At 56.0% G+C, this 15,218-nt stretch overlaps 1 protein-coding gene across 1 annotated transcript in view; it reads left to right on the top strand.

Moving 5' to 3' along the window:
• RAMP1 (receptor activity modifying protein 1) overlaps window positions 1-15,218 on the top strand; it is a 54,272-nt gene that overhangs the window by 6,554 nt on the left and 32,500 nt on the right. The window contains exon 2 of the mRNA XM_006151950.3: window positions 59-197. Coding sequence (XP_006152012.1) covers window positions 59-197 — 139 coding nt within the window. The remainder of the gene's footprint in view (window positions 1-58; window positions 198-15,218) is intronic.

Here is a 15,218-nt window from a genome sequence, read left to right as displayed (position 1 = left end):
ACGGGGGCTGGGCAGGCCACCCGGGGAGGCCGCGGTGACAGCCCTGGCTCTGTTGCAGCCCATCACCTGTTCGCGGTCACTGCCTGCCAGGACGCTGACTTCGGTACCCTCGCCCAGGAGCACTGCCTGGCCCGGTTCGAGTCAGACATGGAGGCCGTCGGGGAGCCGCTGTGGTGTGACTGGGCCAAGACCATTGGGTGAGTGTGTCCCTGAGGATGGGCGAGGGGCTGGGGAGGCCACAGAGGGCCCTCTCACCATCCAGGGCTCTGGCTGAGGACAGGCGTGCTGGGTGTCCAGGACGGCTGGGAGGCCGTGTCCACAGCTGGCTCGAGGGCGGGGTGGGCGGGGTGAGCCGGGGGTAGTAGGAGTTGGGGTCCAGGCTGGGCCATGTCTGGCTGGAAATTCCTGTGGCCCATCCAGGGACAGGGGCCTGGAGGCCACCTGAGCACAGTCTCATGGCCAGGGCCTGGGTGGCCAAGCCTGTGACAGAGCCTGACTTGCAGGGACCTCCCTGCTGGCTCACTCCGCCATCCCCGTGACCAGCCCAGGGCCATCCACCTGCCTATTTTGGGCCCAGAGACTCCGCCATGAGGAGTCAGGCTGTCACTGGAGGGGTGGCTCCAGCCCCCGCCGGGATGGCCTGCCAAGCCCTCACCCACACGGCCTGGTGCTCCTGCCCAGAGGCCCTTCTTCCCGTGCCCTGTGGCTCACTCGCCCCCTCCCTGGGTGCACCAGTGGGGCCGGGGTCCCCTCCGGGAGCAGGGACTGGCACTTGGCATGCTAGTGACTGAACTTCCAGTCTTTGCTTCTGCTTCAGCATGAGGCGCTAGGGGCGCGTGAAGACCCCTCCTGTGAGCTCCTAGCTCCTCCCCCAGGGTGCAAGCTACAGCGAGGCCAGCTGAGCACCCACCGCCAAGTCTGAACACGGCACTGCTGAGGCAGGGCCGCGACTGCCCCGGAGCCAGGCCTGCCTCTGCCTACCTGCAGGCTACACCCAGCCAAGGCTGTGCCCCCTTCTCTGTGGCTGACTTGGGGGCAGTGTCCCCCATCTGTCCCTTCCAGCAGCCACGTGCGGTCCGAGAGGAGAGCCCTCCTGCTCACCCCCAGCAGCTCCATCATGCCGGCAGAGTCTGTGCTCACTGTGCAGTCGTCGAAGTGAATCTCCTCCTTGGGGGCCCAAAACTTCAAAATTAGGAAGCCGTGACTGTATGCCAGTGTGTAGAACTGGGCTTTAAAAACGATCAACAGGGCCGCCCCGGCCTGGTGGCTAGGGGAACCAGATCCCACATGGCCAATGATGTGGTTCAAATCCAGCTCCTCTGGCTTGAAAAACACACCAGGTGCATGTGTGTCCATGCGCCAACCCCGACAGGATGAAGAAATGCATGAGAAGAGATTGTGGTGTGACCACACCTCCTTGGGGGCATTTTGTCTCCCTCTGGCAAGTACAGGTGCCCTCTGGCAGATTTTTTAAATAATAAAAAATGTAAACAACAGCAATAGACTCCCACCCTCTGCTCCAGTTTGGGTGGAGAGTTGTTGCCATCCAAGGTAAAAAGGCCAGAGCCGAGGCTCTGTGGCTTAGGGACCCGTGGCCCCTGACGGGAGCCCCCTTCAGACCAGCCCCTGTAGGAGTTTTAGGGACCAGCAGCATCTTCATGGGGTTTCTTTGCTGACTTCTTAATCTGCCCACTCGAGGCCTTTGAGACTTCAGGGTCTCATTTTCTAAGCTGACAGTGAGTCAAGAATGGGAGCTCAAGGCGGGGAGGGCGGTGCCCGACATCAGAACAGCCCGTCCTGCAGGCTCATTGGCCTCTGCCTGGCTGAGTGGTTTCGATTTAAATGAAAGGTTGCATTTTACCGTGATCCAGGGGAGACGCAGCAGGGCCCTGGGGAAGGCATTCTTCCGGCCCCTGCGTGTTCAGTACCCATTTGTGCAGATTGGTTCCAACCCGAGCCTCGAGGAGCACAGGGCGCCAAGGCGGCAGCGCAGTGCCTGCTGGAAATGGAAGCCACACAGCTGGTCCGGCATGCCGAGGGGGCAGAGCAACCAGCGCTCAGCACAGAGGGGTGCCATGGTTAGAGCTGCGCTGGTCACTGGTCGCGGGGGGTGCAGGCGAGGAAATGGATCTTATTTAAAAAGAAAATCAAGAAACATGGCAACTGAGAAGCAGAGTCTGCATCTCAACAGCATCTCAGCAGGTCGGGCACCGGGTCTGCAGCCACGGGGGCAGGGGCCCTGTGGTGCCCAGGTAGGGGTGGGTCCACTGTGCTCTCGAGGGTCCTGAACTCCAGCGTGGGCCACTGGTGTGCCTTCGCATCGACTCCAGCGTCCTCGTTCTTCGTGAGCGCCTCCTTACTTCTGGTACCACGAGATGTTCCCGGTTGACCTTGTCCATGTTCTTCCCCAGCCCTGAGATCAGCCATTTCTCCAAGGAGCCCTGGTTCCTTCTATCCGAGGACGGTGTTTAGAAACCAGAGTGGACCTGCTGGCATCGTGGTTTAAGATGCTGGAGTCTCACCTGGCTGACCACGGTTTGAATCCCAGACCCAGGAACTTGAAAATTAGGCCAGGAGCATGTGCACACACAGCCAAAACCCCAAGAGGAGACCGAAGGAGAAGGGATTACAGTGTGGCCAAACCCCAGAGTGCGATTTCTCTGTCTGTCTCTTCCAGCAGGTGCATACACCTTATGGCAAAAACAAAACAAAACCTAAAGAAAAAGAAACCAGAGTATATGTAGTCTGTTTCTGCAGTTCTGCACCCTCCCATGCCGCCGACTCGGGTGGAAAACGTTCCCATGGTGCTGCCGTGTGAAATGGGGTTAGCCCTGATGGCTGGTCTGTGCTGAGCATGCACAGACGGCTTTCCTTGTCCTTACTCCCCAAACAACGCAGGGCAGCAGCTATTTGCGTGGCATCGTATCATACAGCAGGCGGCACCGTGGTTAAGGTGTTGGACTCCCACATGGCCCACTGCAGTTCGAGCTCCAGATCGGGCGGCTTGGGAATCACACCAGGAGCACATGGGTACATGCCCAAAATCCCAGCAGGAGAGGGAGGGGAAGGGATTACAATGTGGCCATCCCCCGGGGGTGGTCGTTCACTCTCTCTCTCTCTGGCAAGTGTACATGCCCTGTATTAAAAATAATAATAATAATAGCAATGCAAACTATGAAATGACTATGCATGAATTAAAAAATTTCTTTTTTGCATGAGGCTAGGTGGTGGTGTGGTGGTTGGAGCAGCTGGATCCCACATGGCTGACTATGCACTTCAAGTCCCAGACCCGGTGGCTTCAGAAACATGCCGGGCCTGCGTATGTGCATGCCCAGAATCCCAAGGGGAGAAGGGATTGCAGCGTGGCCATCCCCCCTGGGGGGTGATTTCTCACTTTCTGTCTCTGTCTCTCTCCAGCAAGCACATGTGCCCTAGTAGCAGTGTGTGTACACACACACACACACATGTGTATATATGTGACACATGTGCTCACTGGAGACAGAGAGACTGAAAGCAAGATGTCACCCCCACGGGGGATGGCCACACCACAATCCCTTCTCCTCCATTTTCATTGTCCTCTCGGGATCTTGGGTATACACACATATGAGCTTGGCATGAATTTTAAGCCTCTGGGACTCAAACTGTGGTCAGCTACATGGGAGTCCACCGACGCAACCATGACACCATCTCCTGGTCCCTGAATTTTAATTTTTAAAAAATGTTTTGCATGAAAATAACTCACTTTAGTTCTGTTTTTTCATGAACTTTTGGAAGTTCCCCAGTATTAAGTATTGTAGTGATCCAGAGGTGATTTTAAGGACCCGGAAGACATGCTTAGATTATATACAGATATTACACCATTTCACATAAGGGTCTTGAACATCCATTGAGGTCCATGGAGGTCCTGAACGAATCCCCCATGGACTCCGAGAGATGACCATGTGTACACACCAGAATGGTTAGCTCAAGGAGTTGGCTCACAAGCTCGGGTCTGGCAGACCCAGAGTCTGTAGGGTGGGCTGGCAGGCTGTGCACTCGCTGGGAGCTGATGCAGCTGTCTTGAGGCAGAGGCAAAAGTTCTTTTTAAGATTATTCCTTTATTTATTTATTTAGTTAGTTAGTTTACTTATTTATTACTTCTGTGAGCAAGGAGAGAGACAGCACCCCCAACAGGGTCATGATGCCAGTCCACCGCAGCCTTCAGCCAGCCCCACCGCGGCCACATGCGTGCCCAGCATGTTCAGGAGGACTTCAGACTTGAACCGGGAACCCTCCCACGTGGGGTTCCCTCAGAGCATTGTATTTTACCACTGCATGGTCTGGCCTCTTAAGGCTGAGACCAATGAGGCCTACCCACTTCATGAGAGTCTCCTCTCCTTAGCTGATTGTAGGTGGTAACCGAGTCTCCAGAATCCCCCCACAGCCCCCCTGGAGCTGTGTTGGACCGAAGAACAGGTCCTGGATCCTGGCCAAGCTGACACCTCAAACCAGCACTGTGCTTCTGAGGCTGGAGTCAGAGAATCGTCTTCCCTCATCCCCACTGCCCCTTTCCGTTTCTCCCTTTCTCTTCACCTCACTCGTCTCTTCCTCTGGGCAAACCATCTCATTTAAAAATATATATATTTCCTTTCTATTTACACAATGAGATGGGGAAGAGACACATGCACATTTTTGCCTCCCCTCCTGCATGAAGGCGGCCTACAACACACACTCTGGTCGTTTGATTTTCTTTCGCCTCACAGTACATCCTGGAAACCACTCTTTACTGGTACAAAGAAAGCGTCTGTGCTCATTTTATTAATAGAACTACACAGAATGCCACTATATAGTTTTTGTTTTTTCTTTTCTTTTTTGCTTTCTAAACCATCTTCCTATGAAGAGACATTTAAGTTGTGAAATTTTCCAATCAGGTCACATTCACATGACTGGCCTGGTGCATGTTTTCATATGGTTGAAGCTGTCTCTGGAGTAGAGACCTCGACGGGACTTGGCCCAGCCATGGTTGTGCAGGTGGTAGAGGTGCCACTGCCGGGGCCGGAGGTTTGTGCCCAGGAAACGGAGAGGCACAGTCGGGCCTTTGCACGCTCCGGTCTGGGCTCACAGAGGAGGGGTGAGGGAGAAGGCCCACCCCGCACCCACAGCCAGCCCTACACAGCCAGGTGTGGGAGACTCAGGCCAGGGCAGGCGTCCTCAGCTCACGCTTCACTCCTCCCAGCTGCTGTCCTACCAGGTGGAGGGACGTCTTCATTTGGGGGGTGCCCCTAGAGAGCTGGGCCCTCACGGCAGCAGTAGCATCTTGGTCGGGATGCCATACATAATGCTCCGTGGCTTGCTCCCTGGTGGGTTCTGGTGGTGGTCCCCAAGGCTCCATGAAGCCACCTGCTGGGCTCGGTAAAGGACCCCATTTCTACTTAAAGCTCCCCGAGGAGTGAGACTGTAAGGCCGGACAGCGAGGAATCCTTGGTGGGGAAGGCTGGGGGCTGGGTGAAGGACAGCTGGCCCCTCCTTTGCACAGTGGCCCAGGGCCAGTGTCGCCTCGGCTCCCGGAGTCTCTTCGGCCCTGGGGGGAGGGCACGGCGGTAATGCAGTGGCATAGTTTCCCCTCAGGGATTACCGGCCCACTTAACAGCCCCCTCGGTTTGGGGATGAAGTAGGGCTTGTGTGTCAGGAAGTGGAAGGTCAGAAATGGGGCGACACTGAGCAGATCCCGCTGGGAGCGGAAGGGCAAGCAGGTGGAATGTGTCCTGGGGACGGGGTCACTGCCACTCCCCCTCTGCAGCTCACACCCCGCCCGGAAGGCTCAGAGCCATCCAGACCGGCCTGGGAGACATGCCAGACTTGCTTACACTGGGCTCACTGGGCCCCCTGGGCCGTCCACCAGGAAGGGGCGAGCAGGCCCTCACTGGGGGAGCCGAGGGACACGTGGCCCTGTGTGCCCCTGCAGTTCATGTGGCGGGGGCAGCAGCGGGGATGGCCATGGATGAGTCTTCCCGAGGTGGACCTCCAGGCCTGGTTTCAGTGTCTCTGGGGACACAGCCATTCATCACTCAGCACGGACGTCTCAGCCGGGACATTCCCAGGAGCAGTGGCGCTGGGCACAGCTGGCCTTCCCCAGGCACGTTCCATGACCCCTTGGCCCCTGAGTGCCGGGTTCTATGCGCAGGTGCTCTGTCTCCTCTCCTCGAGCCCGTCTCAGTCTGAAAAACGGAGAACCTTTTCCTCAGGCACACTCCCGAGCGGCATGGAAGGCCAGCTGAGCCCTCGGCCACCAGCCTGCCGGCTCGGCCACTCCCAGGTCTGCCCCGGGGACTTCGGCACTTTCACAGGTCCTTATTATTATTTTAGGTCATTTCTTTGTTAGAAATTCCTGGGAGAAATAAGAATTCCCGCCAGAAGGTTGCAGCTGCGTATGCCACGAACATTCTTTTCTGGGTAGGTGTTGCTCAGAGGCCCTGCTAAGGAACTTTACTTATTTATTCCACCAGCAGCGTAGGAAAATGATCAACTTCTTCATAGATTCCTGAGAACAGGGTTTGTAGAGACTTGAATTCCGCGTGTTTACAGATTTTCCTCTTTCGTTCTAATTTGCACGCCTGTGGTAAACGAGTCTCCTGCAGTTACTTGTAATGTTTTTCTCAGGTGCGAGTCACTTTACCGTGACCTTTCCTGGTTGTCCTTTGAGTCACTGGGTTTTTTCCTAAGACTTTTTATTGTTTTTTTAGAACAGTCTTGGGTTCAGGAGGAAATTGAGAAGAAGGTGCAAATACCCCCTTGCACCCTTTGGAGATATTTTCTATCCTCTTTTCCAAATTCTTGACTGTTGTGGATGTCAGCTACTTGTCGTTGTGACGTAGACAGTTCCTCTTGTCTCACTGTGTTATTTTGATGCCGACTCTGCCCCGTTGCAGTTCATCAGTTACCGGCCCACACTCCCACCTCGGACTCACTGCCCAGGCTGGATCTGGCCTCAGCCCTAACCCATCCACAGGCTCAACCCAAGTCACGTGGCCACAATATCAGGTTCTGTTTCTTTGTAGCTGCTCCAGATTTTGAAGTCATATTTATCTTCTTAACACAGTGGGTAGCTGGTTAAGGCAGGAATTAAAAGGTATTTCCTTTTTACCTCAGTGACCCTAACGCAGCTCCTTTGCACTGTGTTCCTCCCCTGCTTCTGCTGCCCCATCTCACACGGTGTTGGTTCCTGTGCACCGGGTCCTTGATCCGTGCGTGGTTAGGCTGCACCGCTGAGATCACCATGGCCGTCAATACTTGACGTGGTTTAGAAGAGCCCTCTCGGCAGTTTCATTTTCAGTATGTTGCATTGTGTTTTGCTTTTTTTAAAAAAAATAAAAAAGGCGAGAAATCATCCCCCAGGGGGGATGGCCACGCCGCAGTCCCTTCTCCTCCATTCTCCTCTCAGGATCTTGGGCACGCACGCACACTCACCTGGCATGAGTTTAAGCCACCGGGTCCGGAACTCGAACCGTGCGTGGTTGGCTACATGGGAGTTTAGCGACATAGCCATTACACTCACTGCTGGTCCCGTGTTTTGCTTTCTTCGATTTATTTTCTGTTCTTTTCCCAAAAACCTTAAGAATGATTTTGCCAAATGCCATAAGAAGTCATTGAGATTCTAATCGGGGTGGGCAGGGGTGGCCAGTCGTCAGTCACGTTGGGAAGCCCAAGTGTAAGAGTCCCTTCCCAGACAGCTCAGAGGGGTCCCCATTTACCCTGAGGGCGGCTGCTGGCCCAGTTCAGTGGTGATCGGTACCTCGGCGCTGCCTTTTAGCCATCGCGGAAAGTCACAGACCCTGGGCCAGCTCCTGCTGGCCCCGTCCTGCTCAATTCCTGGGCTTCTGGTGAACACCCACCAGCAGAACGCACGTGGTCCTGTTTGTTGACTGACACGTCCTGTTTTTCCTCTTCATTGTTCCCTTAATCAGGCTTTGGGATTAGATCCCCGTGACCTAATGGCATGTATTAATACGTATATGCTAGCTGAGCTGTATAGGCAAAGGTGAAAATCATTTATGAAAACTACTTCCTTAGAAGGCGATGTGGGTTCACCATGGAAACGTTCACATTTGAGCGGGTTTGGCAAGTTCTTTCTCTGGTTTCTTCCTCCACTATTGGCTTATTTCAATATTTATTTATTTATTTGGTGCCAGAAGGCACGTGCACTCACCAGAGAGATACGGAGGAAAGAGTACCCGCAGGGCATGACCATGCTGAAATCCCTTCTCCCATCTGCATCCTGCGTGCCCGAAGGGTTTTAATTTTGTTTTTGAGAGATTTTTGGTGTAGGGTCCATGTGCCCTCCAGAGAGACAGAAAGTGAGAAATCACCCCCCGGGAGGATACCCACACCACAGTCCCTTCTCTTTGATTCTCCTCTTGGGATTTTGGGCACACACATACACACCCTACATGAGTTTTAAGCCACCAAGTCCGGGACTCATACCGCGGTCGACTACGTGGGAGTCCAGCGACGTACCCATTACACCCTCAGCTGGCCCCGTGCCCAAAGTGTTTTTCCAAGTCTCAGGATGGGTTTGAACTGTGGTCAGCCATGTGGGGTCCTGCTCCCTTAGACCGTGGGGCTGGCTCTCACCCAGGTGTTTAGAACTGTGCTTGTTTTCTCTAAAGGCCTGTTCGTTCCTCTCTGCTGCCATGTTTGGTGTGTCAGTGTCTTTCTCATTGTGTTTTCTTAATAGACAACTCTCTTCTCGAGTTTTTCTTCAGCAAGTATACTTTAATTCTCAGGCTCTAGTTCTATTTGTGCCTAATCTAGTCTCTGGATGTAGGGAGAGAATGTACTAAGAGTCATTTCTTTTGTGTTTTTATTGAGGCTTTTGTGTTTTTATTGAGGCTTTCTTTGAGGCCAAGTACGTGGTGACCTGCGAACAACCACGAGGACTTGAAAACGCGGTGTGTTCTCGGCTGGGTCTGCTTCGTGCCCGTGGGGAGGCCGAGCCCCGCCATGTGTGCGGGTCGAGCCCCGCCATGTGTGCGGGTCGCTGCTCTGTGTGGCCTTGGCCTGCTGGGGCCAGACCGTGGTGTGCCTGGGCTGGGGCTCCAGTCGCATGTTCGGTGTCTGTCCGGCGCCTTCCTAGGGGGCGTTCTCACACCTGCTTTAGTGGCACTTGGGCTCGATGTCACTGTGTTGCTGCCAGCTGGGTCCTCGTGGCCTCTTACCCCATACTCTAGGTTTGGCTTTGAATTCCTCCTCGCTGCATATTAACATGGAAATCCAGCGTTCCAGCCCCTCGACGGCTACTGGGAGCCCTGCCTCATCTTCCTACACAGCTCTACTCTAAATCTCTCTCTTGCAAACAGCTTATTGGTAGGTTTTTATTTTTTCCATCTGGAAACTGGGGCCCTTAACCAAAGAAATGATGCTGTGCCTGCCATTTTTGTTCTACTTTTTCATCATCTTAATTTTTATCTTTCTGTGTGGATTTTTTCCTTTTCTCCCATTGTTGAAACATAATGTGTTCCCCCTCTCTTTTTCCTTATATGCTGTAGGGTGCGTGTGCTGCCAGAGAGGGACACGGAGGACAGCAGGGAGAGGGGAGGACAGCAGGGAGAGGGGAGGACAGCAGGGAGAGGGAAAGCGGGAAAGCGCCCCCTGCCCACCACGCCGCAGTCCCCTCTGCTGTTCTCCTCGCAATTCTGGGCGTGCACACGCACCTGGTGTGCCCCCCCCCCCAAGTCATCAGATCCAGGATTCAAACCATGTGGTCAGCCATATGGGATCCAGCACCTTAGTCGCCAGGCACGCGCTGGTTCCGCTTTCTCTTTTCAATGAAATTGAAATAGTGCGAGCTGTTTCTCACTCACACAGCCATGAAATGTGAGACAGACGGATGTTCTTATTCGTGCATATCCCCTCACGTGTCCAGTTCCTACCCTGGCTTCCTGTGCAAGGACCACAGTTTGGGTTTGGGACTTCCTCCTCTCTCTCCCTGTCCTCAGTGACTGCAGGTAATGTTCGAAACCTGCTCCTTCCTCTCTGTTCTGTATTTCATTTCTTTTGTTTTAGAATTATAAATTTAATTTAATTTATTTATATTTTTAACTTGCTACAGGGCATATGTGATCACCAGAGAGAGACAGAGAAAGTGAAAAAGCAGGCCGCCAGGTCCGGGACTCAAACCGCATTCAGCCACATGGGAGTCAAGCGCCCTACCCACCGCGCCTCCTGCCGGCCCCTGGTGTTGGTTTCAGGCTGGCTTTTCCTAACTGTTGCGCTTGCTCAGTCGTCGCCCAGCTCTGGCAGAGCTCGTGTTCACTTGCCTCTGCAGATAGGCGGTTCAAGCCTGGCTTCGTATTTTAGCATCATCATCCCTTTTACAAATAAGGTTTAAATGCAGACCTTCATTTGAAGTAGGGCATAGAAATAAGCCACGTGACGAGTATACTCCCAGAGCGCAGGCATTTCCGAGCAGCATCGCGCTTTGTCCATGAGTGACGACCCGCAAGGACTGGCCTCGCTCTGGGGTTCCTGAGCTGTGGCTCCTCTGTCCCGGGTCTCCGTTATGTCATCAGAGGGGGCAGAAGCGATTTGGATTTATACATATTTTTAAAATATGACCTCCTTCTTTCTGGCATAGTTACCCGCAGTATTCCTTTTTGTTTAAAAAGTTGTTATGAGGAATGTCGTGACAGTGGCTTTGTTAACTTGTGGGGGCGTTGGCACGCGCTGCAGGCCCCCCTCTGCTTTTGTGGAACTGAACTTTTTTTTTTTTAAATGTATTTATTCCCTGAGTAACAATGAGAGGGAAAAAGACCAAGAAAAAGAGAATGCCCTCAGCCGGCCCCAGATCGCGGGCACGTTTTCCTAGATAATCTGTTTTTATTTGCTGCTGCCCCCCCCCCCCAAGTCATCAGATCCAGGATTCAAACCATGTGGTCAGCCATATGGGATCCAGCACCTTAGTCGCCAGGCACGCGCTGGTTCCGCTTTCTCTTTTCAATGAAATTGAAATAGTGCGAGCTGTTTCTCACTCACACAGCCATGAAATGTGAGACAGACGGATGTTCTTATTCGTGCATATCCCCTCACGTGTCCAGTTCCTACCCTGGCTTCCTGTGCAAGGACCACAGTTTGGGTTTGGGACTTCCTCCTCTCTCTCCCTGTCCTCAGTGACTGCAGGTAATGTTCGAAACCTGCTCCTTCCTCTCTGTTCTGTATTTCATTTCTTTTGTTTTAGAATTATAAATTTAATTTAATTTATTTATATTTTTAACTTGCTACAGGGCATATGTGATCACCAGAGAGAGACAGAGAAAGTGAAAAAGCAGGCCGCCAGGTCCGGGACTCAAACCGCATTCAGCCACATGGGAGTCAAGCGCCCTACCCACCGCGCCTCCTGCCGGCCCCTGGTGTTGGTTTCAGGCTGGCTTTTCCTAACTGTTGCGCTTGCTCAGTCGTCGCCCAGCTCTGGCAGAGCTCGTGTTCACTTGCCTCTGCAGATAGGCGGTTCAAGCCTGGCTTCGTATTTTAGCATCATCATCCCTTTTACAAATAAGGTTTAAATGCAGACCTTCATTTGAAGTAGGGCATAGAAATAAGCCACGTGACGAGTATACTCCCAGAGCGCAGGCATTTCCGAGCAGCATCGCGCTTTGTCCATGAGTGACGACCCGCAAGGACTGGCCTCGCTCTGGGGTTCCTGAGCTGTGGCTCCTCTGTCCCGGGTCTCCGTTATGTCATCAGAGGGGGCAGAAGCGATTTGGATTTATACATATTTTTAAAATATGACCTCCTTCTTTCTGGCATAGTTACCCGCAGTATTCCTTTTTGTTTAAAAAGTTGTTATGAGGAATGTCGTGACAGTGGCTTTGTTAACTTGTGGGGGCGTTGGCACGCGCTGCAGGCCCCCCTCTGCTTTTGTGGAACTGAACTTTTTTTTTTTTAAATGTATTTATTCCCTGAGTAACAATGAGAGGGAAAAAGACCAAGAAAAAGAGAATGCCCTCAGCCGGCCCCAGATCGCGGGCACGTTTTCCTAGATAATCTGTTTTTATTTGCTGCTGCATAGACTCTTCCTTTCGTTCTGCCCAAGGCATCTCCTGGTCGGGAGGTTGTGGGGGCACTGACCAGCCGCAGCGGTCACCACCAGCCCCCCCCACCTCTTCAAGGTCAGATCTCAGCCCTCGTGAGCCCACGGCGGTGTGTGTGGTGACGGCGTGGGGAGAAGGCAGGAGCAGGGCGTGTGTGTAGGGCGGGCCAGGGCAGGCAGGGGCTTCATGAGAGTGGTGGCCTCAAGGACCCAGAGCTGAGTGGACAGGCGTCCAGGAAGAGGCACTGCAAGGACTCCTCCCCTGGGACTCTGCTGCGAGACACTGAGCAATAACGAAGGAATGGCCGGGGGAGGAGACGGGAGAAACGTGACGACCAGGACTGGGTCTCCCGCACTGGGTACAGGAAAGCCAGGCTGGGACCAGGGACCTGGCAGGGTCAGTAGACAGCCATGGGCACGGGGCCCAGCCACTGCACGGGGGCTGCCTGTGCAGGGGCCCTGGGCAGCTCTCAGGCCACATGACCTCAGGTCCTGGGCAGCCGGGGCCCCAGGGATATCACTGACAGCACCACTGCTCTCCCGGATGGACAGGAAGGGTCCCAGACCCCCCTTGCCACCTAGACCCAGGTGGGTCTGGGAGTGTGCTCCCCACTTCTGCCTCGGTGTCCCCTTCTGTCCTCCTAGCTGTGGACCAGCCTTGTGTCGAGGCTGGCTCTGGGTTATGGCTCTGTCCCACAGACAGCCAGAAGTGCCTCCCTTGCTGGGGTGATCGTGGCTCCCAGCCTTGCTCCCAGTTGGGCTCCATGCCCAGTTGTGCTTGGGCACGCTCAGAGACTGAACAGGGGACCTGTGTTCACAGGAGGCGAGGCAGAGCCCCCACGCCTGGGGCGGGGACCCGAGGACAGGCAGGGGTCTCCGTTGATGGGCAGGGGGCCTGCGAACCTGTAGGGGTCTCCGCAGGTGGGCAGGGGGCCTACGGACGGGCAGGAGTCTCTGTGGATGGGCAGGGGACCTGCGGACGTGTAGGGGTCTCTGCGAGTGGGCAGGGGGCCTGTGGACGGGCAGGGGTCTCTGAGGGTGGGCAGGGCTCTCTGCGGGTGGGCAGGGGGCCTGTGGACGGGCAGGGGTCTCTGAGGGTGGGCAGGGCTCTCTGCGGGTGGGCAGGGGGCCTGTGGACGGGCAGGGGTCTCTGAGGGTGGGCAGGGCTCTCTGCGGGTGGGCAGGGGGCCTGTGGACGGGCAGGGGTCTCTGAGGGTGGGCAGGGCTCTCTGCGGGTGGGCAGGGGGCCTGTGGACGGGCAGGGGTCTCTGAGGGTGGGCAGGGCTCTCTGCGGGTGGGCAGGGGGCCTGTGGACGGGCAGGGGTCTCTGAGGGTGGGCAGGGCTCTCTGCGGGTGGGCAGGGGGCCTGTGGACGGGCAGGGGTCTCTGAGGGTGGGCAGGGCTCTCTGCGGGTGGGCAGGGGGCCTGTGGACGGGCAGGGGTCTCTGAGGGTGGGCAGGGCTCTCTGCGGGTGGGCAGGGGGCCTGTGGACGGGCAGGGGTCTCTGAGGGTGGGCAGGGCTCTCTGCGGGTGGGCAGGGGGCCTGTGGACGGGCAGGGGTCTCTGAGGGTGGGCAGGGCTCTCTGCGGGTGGGCAGGGGGCCTGTGGACGGGCAGAGGTCTCCGCAGATGGGCAGGGGGCCCGAGGACGGGTAGGGGGCCTGCGGATGGGCAGGGGTCTCCGTGGATGGGCGGGGTTCCTGCTCTCTGGTTGTGGTTCTCCCCCGAAGAGTTCGGGAGCACCCCTGGCACCACGAGCATGCAGAACCTGGGCTTCGGTCCTGCCGAGCAGCTGCTTGCAAACACCCGACAGGGCCCAGCCTGATGCCCGGGAGAGCCGCTCCTTGGGGTCAGCCCAGCAGTAGGTGGAGGTCAGTAGATCAAGTCCCCTGGCCAGCAGGCCTGAGGACAGGACAAGGAGCTGAAAGGCCACAGAGAAGCCACAGCCACTGTCCTCTCCCGGTAGCTTTGACCGCAAATCACTCTCGGCTTCCCCCAACCCACCTCATGCCCACCACGGTGCCCCCCACGGCCCCACCCAGTTCTCACTGTCACGCTCCGTCCCAGGCTAAGTCAGGGCTCCTGCCGGGCCGGTGGGCACCAGTGAGGCCCTGCCTGGGTTTCCCGCCTCTGCTCCACACCCTGTCTCCGGTGGCGCGTTCGGCTCCCTGGCCGTGTTCACACCCTCAAAGCAGGACTTGGTGCTCCCCACGTCACCTCCACGAGTCTGGTGCCCTGAAGGGACCGCAGGTGGCTGCTCCACCCCAGGCCCTGCCAGGCGCAGGGTGTGAACACTCTGGCCGGTCTCTTGGCCAGCCCCAGCCGCTCCACTCCGCCCTCCCCCCAACTTGGGAGCGAGGGAGGAAGTCTGCTATTCCGGCTGCAAGGTGCCGAGAGACGGGGGATTAGTCTACACTCGCGTTGTCGTCCACAGTGTCAAGGGCTGATTCACATCAGGCGTCCTAGCACACAGGTGAGCGTGGCGGGGGAAGGCCGGGCCATGAGCTGCATGAGGCCAGCACGGCCCCGACCCACCCAGGGGTTCTGCTCCAAGTCCGGCCAAGGCCGATCCTCCATCAGCCGGTCACTTCAGCAACGCAGCGTCCCCGCAGGTCTTCGGCCAAGCATCCCTCCCTCCAGTTGGGGTCCCAGTGCCTCAGATCTCAGCAAGGAGCACTGCACGGTGAGGGTGAGAGCAGGAAGGGGCTCCAGGGCACGTGCAGGGGTGCCGAGAGGGAATGGCGGGGGCTGTCTGAGGGCCCGGTCTACACACTCCTTTACTCCTGTACCATGCCTTCTTCTTCTTTTTAAGAATTATTTATTTAATTTTATTTATTATCATCATTTTTCAGTTTGACCAGAGAGAGAGAGAGCGCGCGCAATCCGCCAGGTCCAGGACTTGAAGTACGGCCGGCTGTGTGGGAGTCCAGTGCCTTAACCACCATGCCACCTGCTGGCCCCGCCCAGTGTTCTTACCTCTGCCACCAGTTTGGTTGTCGCTCTGTGGAGGCTCATGGGGATGGCGGTTTACCCGAGCAGTGCAGGCCGGTGAAGGCAGCACGCCGTTTCCAAACGTCCGCACAAGCAGTCGGGAGGTGCCTGCCAGAGTCGCGGGGTGAGGACTGTGGCGCTGGGGGCTCGGATGAGGGGGGGCG

Source organism: Tupaia chinensis, unplaced genomic scaffold (genome assembly GCF_000334495.1).
Source record: "Tupaia chinensis unplaced genomic scaffold, TupChi_1.0 Scaffold000332_1, whole genome shotgun sequence".
Classification (NCBI taxonomy): domain Eukaryota; kingdom Metazoa; phylum Chordata; class Mammalia; order Scandentia; family Tupaiidae; genus Tupaia; species Tupaia belangeri.
This window is presented reverse-complemented; position numbering and strand designations above follow the sequence as displayed.